This window comes from Marmota marmota, unplaced genomic scaffold (assembly GCF_001458135.2).
Source record: "Marmota marmota marmota unplaced genomic scaffold, marMar, whole genome shotgun sequence".
Lineage (NCBI taxonomy): Eukaryota > Metazoa > Chordata > Mammalia > Rodentia > Sciuridae > Marmota > Marmota marmota.
In genome coordinates, this window is record NW_026000240.1 from 13,172,774 (window position 1) to 13,189,770 (window position 16,997).

The window sequence follows — 16,997 nt, forward strand, 5'->3', positions numbered from 1 at the left end:
TGGACTTCCAGGATCACATCTCCCTAGAAGCAAATTCAGAAGGACCATCTCCCTCCCTAGGGCTGTCCCCAACGAGCCAAAGGGTGCCCTGCAGTCCAGGCATTGCACCAGCCTGTAGAGGCGCAGGAGAGGGCGGTGGGACGCAGATGTTCCAGGCCTCCTATCTAGTGATAAAGTGGGGTTGGTCAGCTATGACCACTCCCTTCCCCACAGGCCAGCTCTCAGTCTTGTCCTGCCCGACTGCTGAAGGCCCTAGGAATGAGCCGCCTCTACCCCTGCCATGACCACTACCTGATAGCAGGCCAGGGCCAGGCTTCTGTCTCCCTCTTGCTCAGTCTCCCGGCTTCATCCCACCCCACTGCTCCTGAACAAGCATACAGCCCTGTTACCTCTCCTAGAGAGAAACAGGTGGAGCTAGGGACAAACGATCAGTGCTTAGAAACCCTTTATAAAATAGCCCAAAGCCGGGCACTGTGGTGCATGCCTGTGATCCCAGCAGCTCAGGAGGCTGAGGCAGGAGAGTTGCAGGTTCAAAGCCAGCCTCAGCAACTTAGCAAGGCCCTAAGCAACTTAGTGAGACCCTGTCCCTATGTAAAAGTATATAAAGGGCTGGGGGCGTGACTTAGCGGTTAAGTGCCCCTGGGGGTCAATCCCTGGTACCAAAAAAAAGCAGGCCACAATATGCCAGGGGATCAATGCTATAGGCTGCCTGCCCGTCTCATATAGCAAGGTAATCACCTCCATCTCTGCTTCCAAGATTCCTTCTGAGGGCTGGGGCTGTAGCTCAGTGGTAGAGCGCCTGCTTCACACATGTGAGGCACTGGGTTCAATCCTCAGCACCACATAAAACTAAATAGATAAAGATATTGTGTTCATCTACAACTAAAACAATATTAAAAAAAAAAAAAGAATCCTTCTGAGAGCCCAACCCCACACTTCCTCCTGGATTCTGTGGGGTCCCTGCAGGATATGCTCCCTCTTTTTTTTTTTTTTAATGAATCTCCACATTTTTTTTAAGTTCTTTTGTTTGTTTGTTTGTTTAAGTTGTAGGTGCACATAATGCCTTTATTTTATTTATTTTTTTTTTATGTGGTGCTGGGGATCGAACCCAGTGCCTCACGCAAGCTAGGCAAGTGTTCTACCACTGAGCCACAACACTGGCCCCCAATAAGCTCCTTCTTTTTAGCCACCCACCTTCTCTCATTTTCAGCCACACACTGGGCAGAGCTAAAGCCACACAACGATGGGGGGATGGGGAATGATTTGTACACAAAAGAACAAAAATTCAACTCCATGATTTCAATTCCATTCATAATTATGGAGCACCGGCTCTGCCCAGCAAGCGGGAGCCCGAGAGTTAAGGCATCTATCCCTTCACACAGAATGTCTCTGAGGGCCTACTATGTGCCAGGCATGGACAATACCAAAGGACACAGAAAACATGTTACCCACTCTCCAAGGGGCTCATGTTCCAACAGGAGACAGAAAAATACTCATACAAAATTGCTTCAATTGTGAAAAAGATAGTAAGTAAATAAATAGGATGTTGCAATGGCCTAATGGAGAAATGGTGGACCTACTTTAAATAATGTCCTTGCAGAAGGCCCCTCTGGGATATGTTCACCTTTATCACACATTTGTGAAAGCACGTGAGAGCCCAGGAGTGTCCTCCAGGCCTGGGCAGAGCAGTGCAAAGGCCTGCACTGGAGGGAAGTGGCTCCCCCAGCAGCGGCTGGCCTCAGGCTGGTGTGGCTAACTCAGTAACCCCAAAGAGGACGGGGGACCACTGAAGAGGAGAGGCAGGTGGTCCAGCTCCTGTGGGACCCCGGGGTCAGAGTCTATCCTAGGTAGAGGGCCTTTGGAGTGTTCTAAAAGGGATGTGCTTCCATCTGAACGTGAGCACCACATGGCCACCATGCGGAAGCAGAACAAAGAAGGGGCGAGAGGGAGGGGAGAGGGGATGATCCCCCAGGTTTAGGAAAGACAACATGGAGGAAGGAATTAGGTTCCTTGTCATGTTAACAGAGGGTGACATTCCATCCCAGAGCTTGGCTGAGGTTTGAAGGCTGCAGGACCGTGCCAGGCAGTGGGGGAGGGGGCACATTCCCAGCTATTCTTCTTCCCAAAGTGCTTCCTCTCAGCACAGCTCTGCCCAGTAGCAGGACGGGGCTGCTGTGCTCAAAGGCTTGCCAACCCACCCTTCCTACCCACCACCCGGCCCCCTGCACTGCATGTGCCCGAGAAGCAGGACTGGCTGCAGGGTGGAAAGCATGGCGTGCCAGCCGCTGCCAGCTTCAGGGAGAGGCAATCTCCAGTAGGCCGGGAAGGCGAGCTGCTCCAAAGGTTGGAATGGGCCTAGGTGTGCCAAAGTGGAGGGGAGAAATAAATAGCGCCTCCGCAGGTGGGAGAATGGAGACAGCACAGCTTCCTGCCCAGGTTCCCGGCCTCCCCACTCCCACCTGAGGTAGACAGAATTGCACCCCAAGGCCTGGGCAGCCAGGCCCCCACATCCAGGCCTCATGGCCCCACCACACTGTCCACACCCTCCTTGGGGCCTTCTCCAGCCTCTAGGAAGCACTTTGCTCCCCAGAAAGCGGTGAGTCCTCTTTCTCCACAGTGACCACCACCCTTGCCCAGCAAAAGCCTATCCACCCAAGGTCCACATTCAGGCCCCTGGGCCTGGGAGGCCTGCCCTGGTCCCCAGCCACAGCAGTGACAGCCCCACCTCCCTCACTCCAGTTAATGCCAGGGCAGACTGCCAGCCTGAATGGCTGTCAAACCAAACAGCAGTTTGAGATGCTGTAAACTGTTTGCTGGCAAAAAAAAAAAAACACCCTGGTGATCTCATATAAAATTCTTAAAGTATAGCTCCTCTTCAAAATTTTAGTCTTATAAAACTATAAATATATATTTTTGTGTCTTACCCACATACTTCTATGGTTCTTTTTTGACATTTAAATTTATTTTTCTATCTGAAATGAATCTTGGTATAACAAATGAAGAGTTATTTCTTCCTCATGTGGCTAGCCCACAGCCATTTTAGACACAAAACTTCCCAAAAATCCAATTTCTAAGTTTCAGTCCATTGGAATCTCACTTCTAAAATCACACACTGGAGTGTTAAAAGCCTCGGAGGCTCCAGGGCTGCTGGGAAACCAGACTCCTTCGCTTTGGACAGGAAAACGTTAACCAGAAGCAACAGTTTCAGTCTCGGCCAAACCCTAAGGCCGCTGAGGACAGGCGAGTGGAGACAAGGTCACCTTGGCCAGCAGGATGGCGCAAAGGAAGGCTGAGGCCAAACCTCAGACCGGCCGGCACAGTGGCCTTTCCACCACGTCTCCACGAAGGGTCAGACCATCCCGGCAGGGGTCAGTCTGTGTTCCTTGTCCTGGGGTTGTGAGTGTCCTCGGCCCACTTCTCATGGTAAACGCTGGCCCTGCGCAAGCTTGGCTCTCCCTGGGGTTCAGTGCGCCACCGTGTGAATAGCCATCCGTCCTCCACTCCAGTCCGGCAAAGGTCCCAAGCTGCCCATGAGTCACTTCCTACCTCAACACACCCTGCCTAACTTCTTATTCCCTGAATTCTCCTTTGGTGCCAGTCTCATCCATCTGCACCAAACTCCTTCCAGTCAGTCTCAAACCCACACCATCCTGAGCCTCTGAGATCTGCTCCCCTGCCACTGTCTTATCATCCCCCGTTGGTCTCCTCCAACTTACTCCTCAAACCACCTCCAGTGTCTGACCAGGTCCCTCCCAAGCCAGAAGCCCCAGGAGAGGTTACACACTGCCCTGGGGGTAAAATCCCTACTCCTTAGAATGGTGCTCTGACCCACTTCCCACTCCTGTTTCTACCTTCCCACCCGCCACCACCGGCTGTCTGTCTTTCCACTCCACTTTGCCGTGCTCTTCCATCCTCCTAGGATGCCCGTCAGCCCTGGCATCCTTCACCAGGGCTCCAAACACTAGCTGGAGGAGCCCTTCCTGTCTCTAGGCAGTGCTGTCCACCACAGGAGCCTCCAGCCACGGTGGCTATTGAGTTTAAGAAAGGTGAGGTGACGAGTCCAAATGCACATCTGCTCTAAGTGTAAAATGTTCCCAGGATCTGAAGGGCAGAGTACCCCCCAAAACAAGGTATCTTATTTTTCTACATGATTTCATGTTGAAATAGTACTACTGTGGTACAAAGGAGTAAAAAAATGTATTAATTTCAACTTTTTTACTTTAAGGCAGTCACTAGAAAACATACCCATGCTCACGTTATTACTGGACAGAGCTGCCCTCTATTCCCATGAGCCTTCACTCTCAGTCAATAAATGGGACCCAATCTTAAGGAGCTTGGTGCAGCAGAGGGCTTGGTTATGAACCTATGCCAGTCCACATGACTCTGCTCAGCACCAAGCACAAAACAGATGCTCACCAGTCCTAACCGCGTCCTTTGTACATCTTCCCCTGCTCCCAGGTTCTCCCAAAGATGACGTCACACGTGGTCAATGAGATTGATAACATACTGCGCAACAAGCCCTACAGCAAAAAGGACTATAGATCCTAAGGCAATGCATGAGCCACAGAAGCTGCATGGGTCACATCACAGTCTGTACCCTGTACAGAAGTTCCTAGCCACTCTTCTGAACCACTTAGCAGCCCGCTGCTCAACCTCTAGATTCCCTGGATTGAGGTGTCTGCTGTCGCTGCCACTGTGCACCTGAATTCCAAGCACATGAGAAAACTCACAACCAAGAAAATCCATTCTATTTTCTTACCTAGGACTGAAGTCCCTGCCCCTGCACTGCTTCTCCGCCTCCTGCTTAGGCCATGGAAAGAGTACTGGGGAAAATTATGTATCGCCCTCGGGCATTTGCTAACTTAAAGAAGGCTATACAGGTATATTTTTTCAAGAGAAAACAATCCAGGTGCAACTGAATTGCATAAGAATCAGGAGATCTTCAGTCAGAAGTCTTGCTTGGGAGAAAAAGCAGAAACAATTTTACATTTATTCCTCACTTCATATTGATATGAGCAAGTTTTATTTCACTTGTCATAACAAAAAGTTCTAAGCATTTGCTTCCATTATCTTTTAAATATTTATTGTAGCCTGGATCTGTACTAGTTTATCCAACGTGTCTACTAGAATTCTAATGTTATGTCCATTCACCCGTAGAGACGGTGGGAAGGTGAGTGCCACACTCTTTAACCAGACGGTGTGGCGAATCTATGAAAGGGAGGGATACACTGCTAGGGAAACAGCTTTGAATAAAATGTATCTGCGATTACATGTTCATTTTCTACACATTTTATTAAAACCTGCTTTATACTTTCAATTGCTTATAGGCACAACTTCAAGTATAAATATTTAGGCTTCAAAAATAAATATACACATGCTCAGTTTTCTAAGTGAATCTGTAAAATACCCAGAAAGGCAAATGTTCACTGTTTAGCACTGGGATTTTACATCTTGGTATTTTTGAGGAGTTATAAGTAAATCACAGGCTTTTTGAAAAACCTTATGTCACCTCAGAACATGCTGGGTGAAATTAACCTGCCCAGCGGAAAACAAACAGAACCACATTATAAGCACCTCACTTTATGCATGAGAGCTCTATGCACGGATCAAAGGGGCTGAGCCTTTCTGCACTCAGAATCTGAGCTACATCCAGCCTGGCCACTAATTGCTCCTTACCATTAACACCCACTTGAGAAAAACTAAGAATAGGATGTGTGGACATCTTTTAAAAGGGAAGAAAACCGGGCTGGGGGGTTAACTCAGGGGTAGAGCACTTGCCTAGCATGTATGAGGCACTGAGTTCAACTTCCAGTACTGCAAAAAAAAAAAAAAAAAAAAAAGAGGTGAGAGGATAAGGGGACAACACACATGTGGTTCTTTAACCATCTACACATCTGTTCCCATATAGAAATCACTTTGAGATTTACAGGGAAAAAAAAGGCATCATCCTAAAATACTATTTTCTATCATTTCCAAATATGTATTTCATGGTCAAGTTCTAAATCTTAAAATGTTAGCGAAGACACCAAAAAATACTTTTTTCATTACTACTGCCTGTAGTTTCATAAGCAGTCTGGAGTTTTTGCCTGTGAACACCACATGAAGGATGGAAATGGATTATTTTCCCAGTTGTTCATTGTGTAGTCTATCCAGTGAACCATTGCATGTGTAAACGAGCCGAGTGCTGATGGGAAACGCAGTTTAACCTATTGCTTAGATTAATAAAAGCATTGTGTGCAATTCACAAGTTTTCATCTGATCTTTCATTATAGATAGGTATGTTCTTCATATATATAAAGTACATGTGAAATGTCACCTTAAAATTGGCAATCATCACCTAAATAAATTATGTTGTCAGTCAAGCTGCAACTGAAGTGGTCAGAGAAGACTGAGGCTTAACCCAAACTGTCCTCTCCTGCACGGGGGACATGGCTGGTTTCCCACAGGGTCTAGATTAGAGCTAGCTCTCCAGCCCACCTAGAAGGAACTGCAAATCAAAACCAAATGTAAACATTACTGCTGAGCTGCAGAACAGCCATGCTCTTTATATCCAAGTCATCTGCTAAGGTCAGTACTGCCGATAACACATTTCAGCTAGATCCCTAAGGAAGAATTCCAAATACTTTCATTTTTTTTTTTCCTTTTCTCTCTTCTGGAAAGAATTCTCTGACAGAGAACATATTCTGAAAAGCTGCAAGGTCACCTGGGTAGCAGCAATCCCTACACTGAAATCTCTAGCAGGAGAAATGAAACGATACATCGTGTGCCTGGCTTCCCGTCTCGGGAACACACACTCCATCTCCTGAACAGAGTGGCAAAGTCAAGAGGTAGATGGCAACTTTTTGAGAACAATGGCGCTCTGTGACGTCACCTCTGACCAGGAGATGAATGGAGCCACCAAGACACAGCCCATTGGTGGCAGCCCCAGGCCCAGAGCCTACACACTGTGTCCAATGCTCCTTAAGAATCATTTTTTCCTTTAAACTTTAAGTTTTATGTAAAAGTAATTTTATATGACTATTTTTAAATTCAAAATGCTTGAATATGAATCCAAATTCCGGAATTAGCTAAGACGAAGAAGTCCAAGAGGTGCAAGGGAAACCTGCGAAGGCCAATGAGAAGCTGGTCTCTAACACCTCCTGAAAGTCTACCTATAGTCAGAAGACCCTCCGTTAACTACCAGTCCACAAGCCCTTAGCGCCCAGATCCATCCATGGGTGTGTGTGTGTCTTCCTTGTTGTCCAGAAACATGGAGCCTACAACTTATATTCAGAAATAAAGTAGCAAGGTGCAACGGGCACCCGGCAGCAGGCAGACACCACTGTCACTGTGATGTGCTCCGTCCGCCCACGCAGTCATCCAGTCAGTAACCAAGAAAAGGCAGGTCACCCATGTGGGAAATTAAAATGACCACTAATGAGAAATAATGTAATTAAGATGATGTACTTACTCATAGGGATCATATAAAAAAATCTAGGGAAAACACAGATTTTAAAAAGCAAAGTTTAATTGTACATCTAAGCAAGACTTTTGGTAAGAATTTTGAATAAATTCAACCTCCATATTTTAGTTAACTTCAAACCTTATTTCAAATTATCCTGTCCAACTTGCAATAATACACCAAATATGACGATCTCAAATTGCAATCCACAATTTTTATTAAGTTGTAAATGATGAAACTAAAAATAGGGAAATAAAAATGTTTAACAATCTTAAGTTTTATCTATCACAAGTGTAAAAAAACAGAATATAATTACTTTGAATCCCAATTACAGCAGAAACCCTTTTATTCTACTGGTGTTGATACAGAGGCTTTTTAAGATAAAAATTCTGCAGCAGATTTTACTATTTAAATATGATTTAGCACATCACAATTCCAATTGCCACACAGCTCTTTTTGACAACGAAAGGCTCTGCATTTCCCGAAAGTGCTAGGTCAGTAAATCCTTGATGGAACAGCTCAAGTATGAATATGTCATCTGGGCACAGAAACTCATCAAGCAGTATGGAAAGTCAGCAAACGTCATCACAACTAGATACAAAGGCTGCTATGAGGGCATTTGGGTCGGAAGAGAGTCTCATTTGCTTGCTATCCCACACATTTTTGGCTCATTAATCCAAGAGTCTTAAGATACTGGGCTGAGTCCTATTCCCCCAGCCCTCTCAGCTAGGCAGCAGGAAAGGTGGCAACTGTCCCCACAACACAGACACTGCCCTCTAGAGGTAGGTTTTTGCCCCATCTGAAAAGTGTGTGCAGCTCTGGTTTCCGAAGACTCCTTTGGCCAAGCAAGCAGATGGAGTGGTACTCAAGACTCCATGCCCCACACTCTGACTGCTTTTTAATCAGCCTTAGAGTAAAATGAGAGAACAATAAAAATGAGCCTCTTATGTGTCACCTAATCCTGTGGCAAATGTCTTCCGACTTGTCCATTCACTCCACCCCCTCCAGCAACAGCACTCAGGTAATAATGCAGCAGAATGAAGATCTGCAAACGTCCAGGAGCACCCTCAACGCAGAGGATGGGGAGGACCACTGTGCCGAGCTGGCCTGCCCATCTTCCCTCTACGTTCCAGATGCAGCCCACCCATACATCCAATAGCATTCAAGTAAGATGGTGCTGTTGACTGAACCCAGGGCCTCATGCAGGCTAAAAGGGCTCTACCACTGAGCTATACCTACATCCCTTTTAATTTTTGAGACAGGGTCTCACTAAATTGCCCAGTCTGGCCTCCAACTTAAAATCCTCCTGCCTCAGTCACCCACCCGAGTGGCTGGGAATGTGCATCACAACCAGCTGATAATGTTCACCTTAAATTTAAAAGTGGACACTGAAGATCAGGAATATATTTCCCTTCCTTGAGGTATTCCTTGTAGGAAATTACTGGATATAGTCAAAAGCTAATAACTATATGAAACCAATATCATGAGTAATAAAGAGATTCCCAAACTTTTTCAAGTCATAGCACAAACAGAAAATGATAATATCTGTACATATTCTGGCAAAAAATAGAGCCCGCTCTCAGCTAAACCCCCAAGACCTGAAGAAACCATTATGTGATCACAATCAACAGGAAGCTGTGAACTAGCGGGTCAACCGAGGAAAGCCCTCATGAAAAACTGCTGACAAGCATTCACCACTGTCACCTCCTCGTGGAGTCCTCAGCATTCCAGAACCAGGTTCACAAGCGTAACAAGCATGACTCAGGTCCCTTACCTGACGCTGTACAGGACAGGCCTCCCTCTTACTCAACCTCAACCCAGGGGCATGAGATCCTGGTCTAGCAGAACCTTGACCCAGTGGCTGCACAGGTCACCAACATGGTAGGGTCAAGCTGACTCCTGGCCACCAGGGCCAGGTCATAAGCCCAGCAGCACTTTACAGCTCTTGTGGACCTGGACACTATTCTTAGGTTGCTACCTTGGCTGCCTTTCTTACAGAAGAAAAAAAAGAAACTTTTCCACACGCTTCTCTTCTCCAAGCTGGAGAAATCATGTTTTAAACTTTGAGTTCTTACAAATCACAAGTCCAGAGACTCATAAACATGAGGCTTCTATTTAATCCCCTGAGGATTCATTCTGATATTTATGGTTCAAAAAAAGTTGTAATGTTGTGCCTGGAACACAGAGAACCAGTTATTAACTTCTTGCTACCATTATAAATAACAACAGTTCGGCCCAGGTTAGTGTGACCTCTGATGGATCAAGGAAACGAGTTATTTTCTCCTCGAGATTATAGCACATTGCAAGACTTCTCGCCTTTTAATAAATGTCCTGGTACTCTGAGTTTCCCTTTCAATTCATTTAATTTCAACAATCTGTCAAAAAGAGCCAATAAACAAACACTCAATTACATTCTGTTGCATTTTTTTAAACCCTCAAATTCCAGACTATAAAAACGTCTTGTGTGTCTCCCACCCCGACCACCCTGCTGCTTTTCCACATGCCACAGGCCACCCATCAACACAAAGCCAGGGGGCTAAGCTGACATGTCTACTTGGAACCAGTAGACAGGAGGGCGATGAGTCCTGACGAAGCACTTATGGACAAAATGTAGTTCCTGTGAGAATTTAGTGTTAAGGAAAAGTTAAGAACCCAAAGTTAGTTTTTCAACAAAACTAAAGCCCATTCCTTTAGAACACACTGCTTCCCTCCTGAAACCCAGTAGAATCTCAATGACATGCAGCCCCATTATCTATAAACCCAACTTACAAGACGGGAGGCTCTAGAGAATGTAAAACATTCACAGGGAATGTTTCCATTTTTAAAACTAAACAGAGATGAACCTAGAACACATGACCACAAGAACCCATCTGAATCCTACTTCACCCTCATGAGAACTGATGGAAGAACATGCAGGAGGGACCTGACCCCACCCAACAGCAAAGAAGGGGAACCTCCTGCCAACCAGGACACTGGCTGCAGCTGGCAAAGCAGGGGGTTTGAAAGTTCACCGCCACTCAGTCTGAGGTCCACTCCAGTCTTCCCAGAAGGTACAAGCTGGAGAGGCCTCATCTTCTCCACCACAAGCCCAGACCGGCAAAGCCTGGCTGTGTGTTCCTGGACAACACCTCCAATAAGTTATCTGAACAAAGGACAAGATTCTTGCCCACAAGCTCAGCTCAATTTAAAAGCAGCTTGAAACAGTAATAAGATGACAATTTGTGCCCCTGTAACTACCAGCTATCCACCCAGTCTCCACTCCCAAAGAACGATGATAAAAGCTACCCAAGAAGGCAAGTTTGTTCTGCCTCCTTGGAATTTCTTAAGTAGGCAGGTATACATCATTACATACCCAGTGGAAGTAGTCTGCTTTGCAAATCTTGTTTATCATACAAACTTAAAAATTTTTTTAATCAAACCAAAAACTGTTCTTTGAAGTGTCCAGAAACCTGCCTAAAGTCAGTGCTACTTAATGGACTGACTCCCAGAGCAGTTTTTCTTCCCACTAAAATACCCAGACAAGTCAAAACAAAAACCAGCTCCTGTTTCCAGGCTTCTAAAGGATACACTGTGGGGTTGAAGTTCTTCAGAATGAAGAAGGAGGCAACAATGACCAAGACCAGGAACAGAGTGTTGTTATAGAAGATGGAAAATGTTGTAGCTTCATAGTCGGCAACTTCATTCTTCTTCCACAAGATTCTAGAGACACAGAAACAAGTCAGACCAGTTTGTAAGCAGGATCCAGAACTTCAAACACTATGTAGCTCCCAATCACTGTCAGTACGTTGCTCCCAATGTGCTCAGGGCTGAGAACCCGTTTACAATGTTAAGCACAGAATCATCACCTTTATCCCAAGACTTCTAGCTCTCTTACTGCCGGTGCTGGGTGTTCCGTTCCTCCCAGGCCACCAGGGACAGAGAGGAAGGGGTGAAAACTGCAGCTGGCAGGACCCCACCCACACCCAAGAGGGCCCCTTTCCCAAGGCTCCACCTACACCTCATGGCTCAGGGAGCTCCTAGGCTGCTGGCCTGTGGCTCTCAGCCTTCAATTTCCACTTAAAGAAGGAAACACCAAGTACAGCGGGCCATCGTCAGCCATCATTACTTAATGCAAATAATCTGCTTGATCCACAAGGGGACTTTTTAAACTTCTATAAAAACCCTTTTACTTTTTGTTTTACTTTTTCTTTTTTTAATATTTATATTTTAGTTGTAAGTGGACACAATATCTTTATTTCATTTTTATGTGGTGCTGAGGATGGGATCCAGGGCCTCACGCTCACTAGGCGAGCGCTCTAACCCAGCCCCTTATTTTCCTTTCTCTGCTATATCATCTTCCTAATGCACCAGCACTTTATCAGCCTTTTCTTTTACCCATTCACACAGGCAAGAGGAAGGTCCAGGGCACCTCTGAATAAGGCAGACTTGATTCCTTTTGATTTGATTAAACTTTTTAAAGCAGTTTTTAAAAATATACTGTTTTCACTGTGGATCATTATTTAAAATATTGAAAGCCACTGCTATAGACGTTTTGTCCCCAAAAAAGAATCCCCCTCCGTGGAGGCAGATGACTCATTCCCACACACCCCCACCCTCAGGACAACAAACTCCAAGGCTGGCATCCTGGCAACTGACGCAACTTATTCATCAAGTGTTCTAATCTGAGGTCAGCCAGCCTGGCTGTGAAGGGCTACACGAAGGGTGTCACCACCTTAGCCTCATCTAAGAAAAATGTGCAGTCTCTGACACAGACTCCATATTTCCCTGATTTTATGGATACACTCAACTTAATTTTCAATATACTCTTAAGTCTGGGGGAAAGAAAGGACTTTTTTAAAAAATATTTATTCTTAAGTCTTAGGTGGACACAATGTCTTTATTTTACATTTATTGGTGCTAAGGATAGAACCCAGTTCCTCATGCATGTTAGGTGAGCACTCTACCACTGAGCCACAACCCCAGCCCCAGGAAAGGACTTTAAGTGCAGCCACTAACCCAAATACCCCTTCTGATTTCACATGAAATTTGAAAGCATTTGACTTGAAATTGGAGGAAATCTATTTTAACCATTCTTACACTAGTACAACAAAATCAAGCTTTGCAAGACACAGAGTCCATGCCACCCGGTGCAGAAATCCCAGCCCTAACACATCCACCCTCAACTCTGGCAGAACCCTCTGGAGACAGGCCCCGCAGGCCGCCAGCCCGACAGCATTTCCCCTGACTCCTTCCTGCCAGTCCTGAATCAGAACTGCCTTCCATGAGGTCACCTGGCTGCCACCCGCTCAAATCAGCGTACACACGTCAGCACCTTGACATGGTCCACCCATGTAATGGGTATTACATTAAAAAAAATGTAAACCCCCAAACACCCTCACTGCCAATGTTCTATCAAAGCTTCCCTGGGAGGAATCCAGCTTGAGAGAATATTTCCCAGGAGACAGTCCTACAAGAGAAAAGTTGAGAACAAACAGCAACTACTATAATCAAATAATGCTAAATGACAGATAAACCAAAAAAATAACACTCACATCTGGAACAAATGTTAATGAATCTCCAACTCCTCTCTGCTTATTTCCACCATTGGACAAATGGATATTTTAAAAAGGGGCAGGGAGTACAGACTCCAAATGACTATCAAGGGAGATCGGGAAGACACACATCTAGGTAAAGAGCTGAGAAACCTTCTCTTAGATCAAACCTCTTGGAAGCCATTTGCCCTCACAGACAACTCACCAGTCTCTGGTCCCAGCCATCAGTGTCAATCTTGAATACAGACTGGGGTGAGGCTGTTCCACTGTGGATTTGGTGAGAGAAATACTAAGAGGACAAATTTCTCCTGATGATAGAGAGAAATTCACACATCCACAGAACCTTCACCTCGCCCTACTTTTAAATACTTAATCCAGCAAACACCAGAGTTCTCACTCCCAATTCCAACTCTGGTCGACTACTAAAGACTACCCGAATGCTATATGAGGAAAATTTCAAGGTATGTCCCAGGAAAAAGAACAAGTACCAGACCAACCAGGCAATTCTACAGCAGGCAGAAGAGACCTATTTTGCGACATCCATTACCCAAACCTTAAAAGAGCTATAACTGCAGGTGCAGTGGCACATGTCTGTAAGCAGCTCAGGAGGCTGAGACAGGAGGATCATGAGTTCTGAACCAGCCTCAGCAAAATCAAGGTGCTAAGCAACTCAATGAGACCCTATCCCTAAAATATAAAACAGGGTTAGGGATTTGGTTCAATGTCCCTGAGTTCAACCCCCAGTACCCCCCTCCAAAAGAGAGCTGAAACAGGCATTCTAAAATGTGGGTAATTATGACAGGCACCCCCATGTAGGAAACACTGTTCCAAACAATATAATTCATCAAAAAGGTTTCTAAAGAAAGTGCTCTAAATTGTCTACCCTCTATTCCTATGCAAAACATGCAATCAGAAAGCTCTGCAGCCAGACCTCATTACAGCTGCTCCCTGTGCCTCCAGCTGTGTAAAGGATCACAGGAGGTAATCATTTCATTTTGCTCTGGTGCCTTTCCAAAACCACTGCAGAAGACATTGTTCATTAAGTTACTCAGTGTGCCTTAAATAAGGATGCACTTGATAAAGTCCTTCCAAGACTCAGTGCCAGGAAAGTTTCTTTTCAGAAGGGCTTACACGCTGCTCCCATCAGATAAGGAAAGCTGTGTGACCTCAGATGCTTCCCCAGACACCCGGGAGCTCAGGAGCTCAGAACTGAGCTCAGCACTCAAACTCAAATGCTAACTCCACACTTCTTCAAACACCTTTAAACTTCAAGATGGTTTCTGATCTTAGGCAATTTGTGTGTGTACGTGTGTACGTGTGTGTGTGTGTGTGTGTGTGTGTTACTGGGGATTGAACCCTGGGGTGTTTTGCCACTGATCTACATCCCCAATCCACTTTTTATTTTTATACAGGACCTAAGTTGCCCAGGGTTGGCCTCAAACTCCCAACCCTCCTGCCTTGGCCTCCTGATTTTTGCTTGAATTACAGCATGCACCACTGCACCCAACTTATTACTTTGTTTTAATATCACAAGTACCCCCACAAAGTCTTTCTGGAGCAAAATGTGGTAAAAACTGTGTCCCACAAAGCATATTGCTGATACTAAAACTTATGATCCATGAAAACAACCAGCTCATGACTCCATCAAACCATCTGGCAACTCTTCAGTTTACTCTCTGTGCAGGGACTTGGGCAACTCAAATGGTGGACTGTTGAACAAGACTTCTAAGAGCAGCAGGCAGAAAAAATTGGGAGGGCAGCTAAAAAACCCGGCAGAGCACCCAACAACAGCAGACAAGCCTGGTTCTTTCTTTCCCCAAACAATACACCCAGTTTCCATCCAAGAACTGGATGTCCCATGGGAAGCACAGACGCAGAAATGCCACCTCAAAATGCTAACAGAACACTATAAGCCCTTCAGACTAAGATGAGGTGACGTGCTCAAGGCCACACAGGTACCACAGGCAGACACTGCACAGGACAAAGCCTGAGCTGCCTATATTCCGGAAGAACAGTCAGCTTCCGTCCTCCAGTCAGGATGCCTGCATTATCATGGATTTACAAGGACTCATCTATGTCCTTGGGCAAGTTACCCAAGTTCTCTGGACCTCAGCTTCCTCGGGTGTAAAATGGAGCTGGTAACAGTAGCTACTTCATTCTTCAGGAGAATAAATCAACTGTGCAGAGCTCAAAGACAACATCCAGTGTAATAAAAACTCCAGAGGCAGCTGTTCCCATTCCCAGCTCCGCTGCTGCTACAAGTCCGGTGTCCACATTCTCTTAAGCAGAAATCACCAACTTATTTTCTCCCAAGTACCCCCTTTTGTGGTTACTGCTAACACTTAAGAAGTCAAACCTCTCATCCTTCTCCTTTCGAGACATCTTCCTATTATCAGCTTCCGAGAGTTTCCGAGTCACTTCTTTGGAAACAGCATCCTCCCTCTTCTGAGCTACTCTGGAAAAAGAAAGGAGAAAAAGGTTTCCACTTGCTCCAGCTGGGGGGCGCCACCTATCCCAGAAACACTCCACTCCAACTTGGCATCAGCAACTGAATGATACTTTAATTTCAAGAAAATAAACTGACAGAAAGTTCCAAGTTTATTAGATTGTACTGGCCAAGACTGAGCTCAGGAAAATCCTGAGATGTGGTTTACTAGTTATGTGCTTTGATTTCTGCTTAAAAGAGAGAATTTTCCAAAGTTTAGGTATTTAATATGAATACAAAAGTCAAATGCTATTAGCACAATTTAATTATGAAACATTATAACCACATTTTATTTTAACCTATAATTTAACTATTCAAAGTTCATAAGACATTAATAAATGATAAATTATTTTAATTCCAAGTAACTTACAGGAGCAAAAACTTGACTTAATAAACAAAGGGAAACTAACAGCTAAAATATCTTAAAGTTATGCTTTAATTCTACTCCAAAGGACAATTTATTTAAAAAGAAATAATACAACACGGTCAGAGAATAAGCATCCCACTTTTAGTTAAATCATCCACTGGTTGTAGGACCACACCAAAAGGTAATACTGAGTCAGCCAAAAAAGGGCGCTAGTGTTACTCAGGGACTCAGCTAGGAATCTGCAGCACAAAGTCAGAGGCAAGAAAAATTAATGTATACTCACCCAAAAAATAAATGTGCAGATGAGTTTCATCAGAAGGGGTTGTCAGTAAAATTTAAACTACATTGAAATAAAACAGCTACCTATAGACCATTACATTTAAATTCAACATAGTATATTTCTCTTAAGAACAACTAGCTCATCAAAAATATGAATGATAACTGACCACAGGCAAAATCCACTACCAGTCCCACTACAATAACGTCAAGCAGTCAACTCCCCACTACCATGCTGTGCTTAATCTGTCAGTTGTGGAACAAAACTGGAGAAACCAAGCCGGAGTTCACAGGAGAAAAGCCAATATCGCTCAAGGTGGCCAATTCCAATCTTCATTCAACCATAAGGATTTCTGGGATATAAGATGAGCACAAACTGAGGGTCACCTATGACTCCACCTCTAGCTCACTCAAGTATGGAATCAGAACTGACATCGACAGGCTGGGGTTGTGGCTTAGCAGTAGGGCACTCACCTAGCACATGCAAGGCCCTGGTTCGATCCTCAGCACCACATAAAAATGAATAAATAAAATAAAAGATATTGTGTCTAATTACAACTAAAACAAATATATATTAAAAAAAAACTGACATTGACAAAAACTGCTAGCTACATGCCAGGCACAGTGGGCACATGCTGGCAATTCCAGCAACTCAGGAGGCTGACGCAGGATTTTTTTTTTTATTAGTTGCTCATGACAATACAATGATCTTGACATATCATACATTTGATTCAAATGAGGGACGCAGGATTATAAGTTTGAGGTCAGCCTCAACAACTTAGCAAGGTCCTAAGCAACTCAGCAAGACCCTGTCTCAAAATAAAAAATAAAAAGGCTAAATATATGGCTCTGGGTTAAGGGCCCTGGGTTCAATCCTTGGTGCTTCCCACCCCCCCC

The 16,997-nt window shown here is 44.9% G+C and overlaps 2 protein-coding genes across 5 annotated transcripts in view; one reads left to right on the forward strand and one right to left on the reverse strand.

Annotated features, from left to right (window-relative positions):
• Kcnab1 (potassium voltage-gated channel subfamily A regulatory beta subunit 1) overlaps positions 1-6,244 on the forward strand; it is a 313,546-nt gene extending 307,302 nt beyond the window's left edge. For all 4 annotated transcript variants that reach the window (XM_048793903.1, XM_015486934.2, XM_048793902.1 and 1 more), the window contains one exon: positions 4,459-6,244. In XM_048793903.1, coding sequence (XP_048649860.1) covers positions 4,459-4,548 — 90 coding nt within the window. In that variant the 3' untranslated portion in view covers positions 4,549-6,244. The remainder of the gene's footprint in view (positions 1-4,458) is intronic.
• Positions 6,245-7,635: 1,391 nt separating this feature from the next.
• Positions 7,636-16,997, reverse strand: part of Ssr3 (signal sequence receptor subunit 3) — a 16,621-nt gene continuing 7,259 nt past the window's right edge. The window contains exons 2-4 of the mRNA XM_015486935.2: positions 15,329-15,427; positions 11,009-11,140; positions 7,636-10,058 (exon numbers count right to left, since the gene is read on the reverse strand). Of these exons, the coding sequence (XP_015342421.1) occupies positions 9,992-10,058; positions 11,009-11,140; positions 15,329-15,427 (298 nt within the window). The 3' untranslated portion in view covers positions 7,636-9,991. The remainder of the gene's footprint in view (positions 10,059-11,008; positions 11,141-15,328; positions 15,428-16,997) is intronic.